This window comes from Scyliorhinus torazame, chromosome 10 (genome assembly GCF_047496885.1).
Source record: "Scyliorhinus torazame isolate Kashiwa2021f chromosome 10, sScyTor2.1, whole genome shotgun sequence".
Lineage (NCBI taxonomy): Eukaryota > Metazoa > Chordata > Chondrichthyes > Carcharhiniformes > Scyliorhinidae > Scyliorhinus > Scyliorhinus torazame.
In genome coordinates, this window is record NC_092716.1 from 205,745,731 (window position 1) to 205,758,079 (window position 12,349).

Consider the following 12,349-nt stretch of genomic DNA (forward strand, 5'->3'; position numbering starts at 1 on the left):
TGGGGCCTCATGTGTTTCCCTTTTCATATTCAAATGCTCTGTGAGCTGATTGAATCATTTCCAATGTGGGTGACTTTAACCCCTTGCTAGCTGGTTTGCCCTTGGTATATGTTTAACCCCTTGCCTGCTGGTTTGCCCTTGACCTGTGCTATTACAGTACTTTGAGTCATCTTTATTACACCAATCTGACACATATAGCAATTTCTTCCACTAACAATTTTGCATGTTTAATTGTTAGTACTTGGCTTAAAAAAAAAGTTACATGTTATGAGAATAGCAAAACATCGACAGTGAATTCATGTAAGAAACTTGGTCTTGTGATCCTGATTAAGGATATCTCAATGTAATCTGCTGTCTTGACCTTCACTGTTGATAATTATTTACCTTACAGATCATCATTGTGAAGGATTTTTTTTCTCTTATAGGTTTCTCCAGAAATGTTTTGTGAGCTCTGGATCCGTGACTCATTATTTGTGAACAACCATTGTTCTGCTCTGGCTGCATATGTGGCTCTCTGTAACAAGTTTAACATTTGTCTCGAGTGGAGGAAACCAGACTATTGTTGTAAGTTGCACATTTTAGATAAACTAATATACATTTCCAGCATGATCACAGCCACATACATAGATGCAGATTAAAGTTAAAACAATGGGTTCTAAATTGTTGCAATGGCGCTTCCTTCACATGGTGCTTGACATTACTTGAATTATTTATTGCCACACTTCAGATAAAATTTTATTTACTCCTCAAATCGATGCAAACACTAATTGATAACCTGTCCGTGGTGTCAATGTCTCACTTGGAACCTTGTGACTTAATCAATTGTCTATCTTCCAGACCAATCAAAGTAAAGGGTAGAGAAAGAAACAGAGAAAATGATGGACAGGGTGTTGCTATCTTTGGTTAGCTCTTAATTTGTTGCTCATTGTGTATTTACTTAATTTGCTCTGTTTCTATAACCTTTGCTCTAGAGTCCCCAGGTATCTTTATGGTACCGCCACGAGGTTCAAGTTCAAGTTCTGATCAATAACTCGACACACCAATTAGTAAGATTCAAATCAAAACACATTTATTATACACAGTCAATCACTACTCATGCATAAACTCTAATTACTAGACTATCTCTATCACTAAAAGGCCTATACTTAGCTTTGGGACTGACCCACTAGGTCAGGGGAACAAATGGCCTTTCGTTCGATTCTGAGCCTGCGGGATTTAAAAGCTGGTATAGACTGGTAGCTAGGAGCGCCTATCTCGTAGCGTGCGTTGACTGGAGACTTACTTGGTTGCTGCGGCAGCTAGGCAGGTCACTGTCAAGGGTTGTTTCGCGCTGCTGAGTGATCCTGCCAAGAAGACCGAATTGAACTTCGTAGGGCAGCACTGTAGCATTGTGGATAGCACAATTGCTTCACAGCTCCAGGGTCCCAGGTTCGATTCCGGCTTGGGTCACTGTCTGTGCGGAGTCTGCACATCCTCCCCGTGTGTGCGTGTGTTTCCTCCGGGTGCTCCGGTTTCCTCCCACAGTCCAAAGATGTGCAGGTTAGGTGGATTGGCCATGATAAATTGCCCTTAGTGTCTAAAATTGCTCTTAGTGTTGGGTGGAGTTACTGGGTTATGGGGATAGGGTGGAGGTGTTGACCTTGGGTAGGGTGCTCTTTCCAAGAGCCGGTGAAGACTCGATGGGTCGAATGGCCTCCTTCTGCACTGTAAATTCTATGATAATCTATGATTCTATGATAATCTATGAACTTGGGGACTCTACTTTATAGTCCCCAGGGGCTTCGCGCCATTCGGGGCGGAACCCGTATCTGGTTCCAAGTGATTGGACTACGCTCCGATCACTTGGATCGATTTCTCCAATACTGGAGCTGTTCCCTGATCGCTGGGCGGTCCCTGAGTGTCCGTTGGTCTTCCTTTGTCTTGGCTCTTGCTGGCGCCGAGGTGTCTGGCTTGGCCTTATTCACCTTACATGTTTCAATTGTTCCGGGGATCGCTCATTAATATGCAGATGGCTGTTGGTTTCAGTGCTGTCTGGGTTTCTGCAAGTTCTAATACACAGGAGACTTTGCACCTGCTAGTTTTTCCTGGCTTGGCTGGATTTCCCTGCATTCTTTGCAGATCTCCATTTTAAGTCGGGAAGTGGCCAACCCAGGTGGCTACAAGGGAGATAGGGTATTATTTTTATTTGCGATGTGGAATTTACTGGCAAGTCTTGAATTTTTTACCCATCCGCAATTCCCTTGAGCAGGTGGTGATAAGCTGCCTTCTTGAACTGCTGCAGATTATATGGTATACATACATCCACAGTGCTGGTAGCTAGGGAGTTCCAGGATCTTTATCCAGTAACGATGAAGGATAATATGTGACTTGAAGGAGAAATTACAAGTGATGATGTTTCCATGCCTTTGTCCTTCTGGGAGGGAGAGCTTGAAGATTTGGAAGCTGCTGTTGTAGAAGCCTTGGCAAGTTACCAGAACTTATCTTTTACATGCTACACAAGGCAATCACAGTGCACCAGCAATGGAGGAAATGAATGTTTAAGTTTGTGGATGGGGTGTAGATGAAGCAGGCTACTTTGTCCCAGATGGCATCTGGCTTTTTGAGCGTTGAGTGCACTCATCCAGGCAAGTGGACAGTATACTAGCACATTCCTGACTTATGCCTTGCAGATCATAGAATCATAGTATTCCCACAGTGCAGAAGGAGGCCATTTGCTCATTGCCTCTGCACTGACCCACCCTAAAGAGCACTGTACCCAGGCTCACTCTCCCACCCTATCCCCGTAACCTAACCGACACATCTTTGGACACGAACGGGCAATTTAGCTTGGCCAATCCACCTAACCTGCATATCTTTGGACTGTTGTACAGGCTTTGGGAGTCAGGAGGTGAATTACTCACTGTTGAATTTTCAGCGTCTGATTTATTCTTGTTGTCACAGTATTTATATGGCTGAGCCAATAACTTTCTTGTCAGCGGTGACTCCAAGACGTTGATGGTGGTGGACTCAGTGATTTTTTTTTTTTAATAAATATTTTATTGAAAATTTTTGGTCAACCAACACAGTACATTGTGCATCCTTTACACAATATTATAACAGCACAAATAACAATGACCTATTTTATATAAACAAAAAACAAAAAATGAATAAATATTAAATAACAAAAATGAAAACTAACCTTAATTGGCAACTGCCTTGTCACAAGTTACACCCCCCCCCCCACCCCTCCCCCCCCCCCCCCCCCCAAATCCTGGGCTGCTGCTGCTGCCTTCTTTTTCCCCTTCCATCTATCTGTCCGCAAGGTATTCGACGAATGGTTGCCACCGCCTGGTGAACCCTTGAGCCGACCCCCTTAGGACGAACTTAATCCGCTCTAGCTTTATAAACCCCGCCATGTCATTTATCCAGGTCTCCACCCCCGGGGGCTTGGCTTCCTTCCACATTAGCAATATCCTGCGCCGGGCTACTAGGGACGCAAAGGCCAAAACATCGGCCTCTCTCGCCTCCTGCACTCCCGGCTCTTGTGCAACCCCAAATATAGCCAACCCCCAGCTTGGTTCGACCCGGACCCCCACTACTTTTGAAAGCACCTTTGTCACCCCCATCCAAAACCCCCGTAGTGCCGGGCATGACCAAAACATATGGGTATGATTCGCTGGGCTTCTCGAGCACCTCGCACACCTATCCTCCACCCCAAAGAATTTACTGAGCCGCGCTCCAGTCATATGCGCCCTGTGTAATACCTTAAACTGAATCAGGCTTAGCCTGGCACACGAGGACGACGAGTTTACCCTACTTAGGGCATCCGCCCACAGCCCCTCCTCGATCTCCTCCCCCAGCTCTTCTTCCCATTTCCCTTTTAGTTCATCTACCATAGTCTCCCCTTCGTCCCTCATTTCCCTATATATATCTGACACCTTACCATCCCCCACCCATGTCTTTGAGATCACTCTGTCCTGCACCTCTTGTGTCGGGAGCTGCGGAAAATCCCTCACCTGTTGCCTCGCAAAAGCCCTCAGTTGCATATACCTGAATGCATTCCCTTGGGGCAACCCATATTTCTCGGTCAGCGCTCCCAGACTCGCGAACTTCCCATCCACAAATAGATCTTTCAGTTGCGTTATTCCTGCTCTTTGCCACATTCCATATCCCCCATCCATTCCCCCGGGGCAAACCTATGGTTGTTTCTTATCGGGGACCCCCCCAAAGCTCCAGTCTTTCCCCTATGCCGTCTCCACTGTCCCCAAATCTTCAGTGTAGCTACCACCACCGGGCTTGTGGTGTAGTTCCTCGGTGAGAACGGCAATGGGGCTGTCACCATAGCCTGCAGGCTAGTCCCCCTACAGGACGCCCTCTCTAATCTCTTCCACGCCGCTCCCTCCTCCTCTCCCATCCACTTACTCACCATTGAAATATTAGCGGCCCAATAGTACTCACTTAGGCTCGGTAGTGCCAGCCCCCCCCTATCCCTGCTACGCTGTAAGAATCCCTTCCTCACTCTCGGGGTCTTCCCGGCCCAAACAAAACCCATGATGCTCTTTTCAATCCTTTTAAAAAAAGCCTTCGTGATCACCACCGGGAGGCACTGAAACACAAAGAGGAATCTCGGGAGGACCACCATCTTAACCGCCTGCACCCTCCCTGCCATTGACAGGGCTACCATATCCCATCTCTTGAAATCTTCCTCCATCTGTTCCACCAACCGCGTTAAATTTAACCTGTGCAGTGTGCCCCAATTCTTAGCTATCTGGATCCCCAGGTAACGAAAGTCTCTTGTTACCTTCCTCAACGGTAGGTCCTCTATTTCTCTACTCTGCTCCCCAGGATGCACCACAAACAGCTCACTCTTCCCCATGTTCAATTTATACCCTGAAAAATCCCCAAACTCCCCAAGTATCCGCATTATTTCTGGCATCCCCTCCGCCGGATCCGCCACATATAGTAGCAAATCGTCCACATACAAAGATACCCGGTGTTCTTCTCCTCCCCTAAGTACTCCCCTCCACTTCTTGGAACCCCTCAGCGCTATCGCCAGGGGCTCAATCGCCAGTGCAAACAGTAATGGGGACAGAGGGCATCCCTGCCTTGTCCCTCTATGGAGCCGAAAATATGCCGATCCCCGTCCATTCGTGACCACACTCGCCACTGGGGCCCTATACAATAGCTGCACCCATCTAACATACCCCTCTCCAAAACCAAATCTCCTCAACACCTCCCACAAATAATCCCATTCCACTCTATCAAATGCTTTCTCGGCATCCATCGCCACTACTATCTCTGTTTCACCCTCTGGTGGGGCCATCATCATTACCCCTAACAGCCTCCGTATATTCGTGTTCAGCTGTCTCCCCTTCACAAACCCAGTTTGGTCCTCGTGAACCACCCCCGGGACACATTCCTCTATTCTCATTGCCATTACCTTGGCCAGGACCTTGGCATCCACATTTAGGAGGGAAATTGGTCTGTAGGACCCGCATTGTAGCGGGTCCTTTTCCTTCTTTAAGAGAAGCGATATCGTTGCTTCAGACGTAGTCGGGGGCAGTTGTCCCCTTTCCTTTGCCTCATTAAAGGTCCTCGTCAGTACCGGGGCGAGCAAGTCCAAATATTTTCTCTAAAATTCGACTGGGAATCCGTCCGGTCCCGGGGCCTTTCCCGTCTGCATGTTCCTAATTCCTTTCACCACTTCTTCTACCTCGATCTGTGCTCCCAGTCCCACCCTTTCCTGCTCTTTCACCTTGGGAATTTCCAGCCGATCCAAAAAGTCCATCATTCTCTCCCTCCCATCCGGGGGTTGAGCTTCATATAATTTTTTATAAAATGTCTTGAACACTTCATTCACTCTCTCCGCTCCCCGCTCCATCTCTCCTTCCTCGTCCCTCACTCCCCCTATTTCCCTCGCTGCTCACCTTTTCCTCATTGGTGTGCCAGCAACCTGCTCGCCTTCTCCCCATATTCATACTGTACACCCTGTGCCTTCCTCCATTGTGCCTCTGCAGTGCCTGTAGTCAGCAAGTCAAATTCCACATGCAGCCTTTGCCTTTCCCTGTACAATCCCTCCTCCGGTGCTTCCGCATATTGTCTGTCCACCCTCAAAAGTTCTTGCAGCAACCGCTCCCGTTCCTTACTCTCCTGCTTCCCTTTATGTGCCCTTATTGATATCAGCTCCCCCCTAACCACCGCCTTCAACGCCTCCCAGACCACTCCCACCTGGACCTCCCCATTGTCATTGAGTTCCAAGTACTTTTCAATACATCCCCTCACCCTTAGACACACCCCCTCATCCGCCATTAGTCCCATGTCCATTCTCCAGGGTGGGCGCCCTCCTGTTTCCTCCCCTATCTCCAAGTCCACCCAGTGTGGGGCGTGATCCGAAATGGCTATAGCCGTATACTCCGTTCCCCTCACCTTCGGGATCAATGCCCTACCCAGCACGAAAAAGTCTATGCGCGAATAGACTTTATGGACATAGGAGAAAAACGAGAACTCCTTACTCCTAGGTCTACTGAATCTCCACGGGTCCACACCTCCCATCTGCTCCATAAAATCTTTAAGCACCTTGGCTGCTGCCGGCCTCCTTCCAGTCCTGGACTTCGACCTATCCAGCCCTGGTTCCAACACCGTGTTAAAGTCTCCCCCCATTATCAGCTTTCCCGTCTCCAGGTCCGGAATGCGTCCTAGCATCCGCCTCATAAAATTGGCATCATCCCAGTTCGGGGCATACACGTTTACCAAAACCACCGTCTCTCCCTGTAGTTTGCCACTCACCATCACGTATCTGCCCCCGTTATCCGCCACTATAGTCTTTGCCTCGAGCATTACCCGCTTCCCCACTAATATAGCCACCCCCCTGTTTTTCGCATCTAGCCCCGAATGGAACACCTGCCCCACCCATCCTTTGCGCAGCCTAACCTGGTCTATCAGTTTCAGGTGCGTTTCCTGTAACATAACCACATCTGCTTTAAGTTTCTTAAGGTGTGCGAGTACCCGTGCCCTCTTTATCGGCCCGTTGAGCCCTCTCACGTTCCACGTGATCAGCCGAGTTGGGGGGCTTCCCACCCCCCCCCCCTTGCCGATTAGCCATCATCTTTTTCCAGCTTCTCACCCAGTTCCCACGCAGCTGTATCTCCCCCAGGCGGTGCCCCCCCCGCCCATCCTATCCCGTACCCGCTCCCCCCTTTCCCCAGCAGCAGCAACCCAGTAATTCCCCCCTCCCACCCCCCCCGCTAGACCCCCCGCTAGCGTAATTACTCCCCCCATGTTGCTCCCAGAAGTCAGCAAACTCTGGCTGACCTCGGCTTCCCCCCGTGACCACGGCTCGCACCGCGCGACGCCCCCTCCTTCCTGCTTCTCTATTCCCGCCATAATTATCATAGCGCGGGAGCCAAGCCCGCGCTTCTCCCTTGGCCCCGCCCCCCATGGCCAACGCCCCATCTCCTCTCCCTCCCCACCTCCCCCATCACCCCCTGTGTGAGAGAGAAAAGTTACCACACCGCAGGATTAGAACATGAAACCCCTCTTCGCCCCCCACATTCGCCCCACCACTTTGTCCAAACGTTCTTTTTAATAATCCACTCATTCCAGTTTTTCTTCTACAATAAAAGTCCACGCTTCATCCGCCGTCTCAAAGTAGTGGTGCCTCCCTTGATATGTGACCCACAGTCTTGCCGGTTGCAGCATTCCAAATTTTATCTTCCTTTTATGAAGCACCGCCTTGGCCTGATTAAAGCTCGCCCTCCTTCTCGCCACCTCCGCACTCCAGTCTTGATAAACGCGGATCACCGCGTTCTCCCATTTACTGCTCCGAGTTTTCTTCGCCCATCTAAGGACCATTTCTCTATCCTTAAAACGGAGGAATCTCACCACTATGGCTCTGGGAGTTTCTCCTGCTCTCGGTCCTCGCGCCATAACTCGGTATGCTCCCTCCACCTCCAACGGACCCGCCGGGGCCTCCGCTCCCATTAACGAGTGCAGCATCGTGCTCACATATGCCCCGACGTCCGCACCCTCCACACCTTCAGGAAGACCAAGAATCCTCAGGTTGTTCCTCCTTGCGTTGTTTTCCAGTGCCTCCAACCTCTCCGCACATCATTTCTGATGTGCCTCCTGTATCTCCGTCTTCACCACCAGGCCCTGTATATCGTCCTCATTCTCGGCTGCCTTCGCCTTCACGACCCGAAGCTCCCGCTCCTGGGTCTTTTGTTCCTCCTTTAGCCCTTCAATCGCCTGTAGTATCGGGGCCAACAGCTCTTTCTTCATTTCCTTTTTTATCTCTTCCACGCAGCATTTCAAGAACTCTTGTTGTTCAGGGCCCCATGTGAAACTGCCACCTTCCGACGCCATCTTGGTTTTTGCTTGCCTTCCTTGCCGCTGTTCCAAAGGATCCGCTGCAATCCGGCCACTTTCCTCTCCTTTTTCCATCCGTGTCCAGGGGGAATTCCCTTCTGGTTTACCGCACGGTGTTTTTAGCCGTTAAAATTGCCGTTGGGGCTCCTATCAAGAGCCCAAAAGTCTGTTCCACCGGGAGCTGCCGAAACGTGCGACTTAGCTGGTCATCGCCACACCCGGAAGTCCCGGACTCAGTGATGGTAATGCAGTTGAATGCCAAGGCAAGATCATTAGATTCCCTATTGTAGGAGATGGTCATTGCCTGGCACTTAAATGTATGCCAGTTATTAGCCCAAATATGAATATTGCCTGCTTCATGAAGACACAGACTGCCTCAATATCTCAGGAGTAGCAAATGTTCAGTGTTCTGTTCCAATATTCAATGAATATGCACACTTCTGACCTTATGATGGAGCAAAGGTCATTGATGGAGCAGCTGGAGATGGTTAGGCTTAAGACACTACATTGAGGAATGCTTGCAGTAATGTCCAGCTGCTGACATGATTGGTCTCCAACAACATAATGATCTTAGATGCTGGTATGAGTCCTGATTCGCTTTAACTTCAGATTTGCTTGGGCTCCTTGATGCCACACTCTATCAAATGCTGCCTTAATGAGCTTCACTTTTGGAATTCAGCTCTTATCTCCATATTTGGACCAAGGTTATAGTGAATTCTGGAGCTAAGTAGTCTTGGAAGAAGAACAATCCCAGGTGTGCTGAAGACTTGCAATGTGGCTCACTTTCGCTTGCTAGAAGCTGCATATATTCATATACAGGGACCTGTCCCCTGCAGGCAAAATGAATATGTCCAGACATTGCACCTTTTTTGAATAAACAAAAGCATGGGGGAACAGTAGCTTTCGGGTGCATTTGCCATGGCGACACTGATTTGTTATGTTGTAGGTGTAACATAAGCGGCTTTCTTGTGGTGCACTTGACAAAGGAAGGTTCAGACGTGGAGATAACTTCAACACGTTTATTAAACTATTTACACTTCTATTACTCGGGTTAGACACTACTGCTAATCCTACTATAGCTACCCAGACTGACTAACCAGCTGCTGCAATCCACGTGGTGGGTGTAATATTGAATCAACCCTGTGTCTCTACTCACTGACTGTCTCCACTGGAAAGAGGCAGATCATGTGTGTGGTGTCCTTTATATATGGGTTGGTGTAATGCCCCCCTGTGGTCATGTCACCTCTGTGTGTATCGTGAATGTCCATTGGTCGTGTCATATCTAACTGATCTATTGGTTGAGTGTGTATGTGATGTCTCTTGTGCTCCCTCTAATGTCTAGCTAGCCTACATGCATTTAAATTGATGTACATCACCACAAACACCTCGACCACTCAGAACTTACTTGTCAACCTTTCTCATGGAATATAAAGTGCTGTTCTTTTTGACATTTGGCATTCTTGCTCTGGTCCTGATGAGTGCTAGATTAAAAGCTTTTAAAATAGTAAAAGACAGCCGGCGGGATTCTCCGTTAACCAACGCTGAAATCGGGAAATGCGATTGGGCAGAGAATAGCTTCCGGCGCCAAAATTGCGGCAGGCACCGATTTGACACCAAATCGCGATTCTCCATCACCTCGAAAACGGCATCAATGCATTTCACTCCGCACGTACAGTAGACACTATTTGCATATCATTAGCGGGCCAGGCCCAGTACTTTCCAGGGCCTCGGCGATTCTCCGCCTCTGATGGGCCGAGTTCCCAACGGCATGTTTCACATATGCTTTTACAAATCATGAAATCGGCGTGGCGGCTGCTGAGGGAGAGAGAGGCGGTATGGAAGGTGTTGACAGTTGTGCCGCTGGCCGGGGGGCTTCTGCCAGGGCTGGACGGAGTAGTGGGGTTGACCAGGAGGTGGGTTGTGGGATCGGGGTGGACGAGCATGGAGCACCTTAGCTGCAGCCAGCAGATTAGCCATGCAGCTGTGCACACTGCTTACAGCCCACTTTGAACCTATAGCTGTCTCCCCAGGGCAATCCCTGGGTGCCCTCTGGCCCCAGCCGACCCATCAGCTGTATGGGCTGCTCCAGTGCTACCAGTGCCATCTTTTTAGCTGGGATAAGTGTGTGTAGGGAGTGCAATGTGTGTGGCTGCAGTTTGTCAGTCTCCCGGGTGTCGATCATGGACCCAGTGAATCGCGCAACGTTTTTCATTGGAATCGATTGTGTTCCAAGCAGCACTGTGCTAGCCCCTCAACGGTAGTGGAATCAGTCCAGGTGCGGCATCGGATTTTCTGTCATAAAAGTCCACGGATTCTCCATTGGCATCAGCACTTAGTCTCAGAAACAGATGTCTTTTTTTCAGCATTACTCAAGAAGATTAGAGAAGATCAATCAAAATTAAAAATCACATTTTAACATTTATGGTTAATCTCAATCTTCATAGTAACTTGTTATTTATTTGACCTGTACTTCACTCAATTTTTAAAATATGTAGATCCTACTTAACCAAAATGAATTAAACAATGAGTGTTTTTCTTTGCTTTTTCAGCCTTTACATGTCCTGCTAACACAATATACCAAGCTTGTGTACTGACCTGTGAAGCAAAGACGTGTCAGAACAGAGCTTTTTTTCCATCTGAGGATGCATCATGCTCCATTCTGAGTGAGGGATGTGTTTGTCCAGAAGGAACCATCCTTCATCGTCTTGATTCCACTTTGTGTGTACCTGAGGAGAAATGTGGTATATCAAATTATCCACTCTATTTCTAGTCATGAAGAACAAGACACAGAATGTTTCTATTAATTTTTTATTAAAATATATTATGTACCTGAATACACACAATATACACATAAAATATATATTTGCAGCACCAAACATGGGCTCAGACATGAACAGTTGTTGTTTTGTTTGCTAACCCTCAACATATTTTATTGCATGGACTTGTTGCTGAAGTAAGATAATTCCATATGTTTTGTATTTTTCAGCTTGCACTGATACTTGGGGATTACCCCATGCTGCTGGTGAGGCATGGAATGCCTCACTGGATGGATGCTGTCTGAACCAGTGTCTGGAGAATGGGACCATTATTACTGTGGACCACAACTGCTCTGCTGTCCCTGAACCAATCTGTCATCGTTCTGGAGAAATAGTAGTTAGTCTAGCTAGTGATAAGAACTGCTGCCCCAATAAAATATGTGGTAAGTTTTAATTCGGTCTGCAGATGAATAAGCATCCATGTCACAAGAATGTTGGGCGTGATTCAGCCAAATAGATTCTACTGTCAGCAGAAAGACTGGAGTCAGGCTTAATAAGATCATGAGGAGCACTAGAGCTTTCCTCTCAGCGAGTGGTTATCATTGTCCTGCCTTGTACAGTGACCTGCTGACAGTGCCAACACAGGCCCGTCAACTTGGAGTGATGTTACATAGACCCTTGGAAAGGATAACATGGTGGTCAGAGAGGGAGCACTGTGACTGGAGGAGGGGGAAGGGTGGGGTGGGGTTGAAGGTGGGAAGGGGGGGTGAGCAGGTAGGGGGTGTTGAGCTGATGGACACAGCGTCATCCCAGGAGAATCTGGAGAAGATGAAGGCGTCCCTGATCCTCCTTGTATATCAGACCCTTTCCGCTGCTGTCTTCCATTTACCGGCTCCTCCTTGGGCTCATCCACCAGCCCCTCTTGGTCATAAAGTCATAGATGTTTACAGCATGGAAACAGGCCCTTCGGCCCAGCTTGTCCACGTCGTCCAGTTTCTATCACTAAGCTAGTCCCACTTACCTGCATTTGGCCCATATCCCTCTATACCCATCCTGCCCATGTAACTAACTGCTTTTTAAAGGAAAAAATTGTACCCGCCTCTACCACTGCCTCTGGCAGCCGGTTCCAGATGCTCACCACCTTCTGTGTAAAGAAATTTCCCCTCTGTTCTCTCTTGTATCTCTGACCTCTCACCTTAAACCTATGCCCCTGTTGGAGACTCCTCTACCTTTGGGAAAAGATGTTGACT

The 12,349-nt window shown here is 48.4% G+C and overlaps 1 protein-coding gene across 1 annotated transcript in view; it reads left to right on the forward strand.

Annotated features, from left to right (window-relative positions):
* otog (otogelin) overlaps positions 1–12,349 on the forward strand; it is a 431,253-nt gene that overhangs the window by 351,985 nt on the left and 66,919 nt on the right. Inside the window, exons 47-49 of the mRNA XM_072517704.1 lie at positions 426–564; positions 10,893–11,084; positions 11,330–11,542. Coding sequence (XP_072373805.1) covers positions 426–564; positions 10,893–11,084; positions 11,330–11,542 — 544 coding nt within the window. The remainder of the gene's footprint in view (positions 1–425; positions 565–10,892; positions 11,085–11,329; positions 11,543–12,349) is intronic.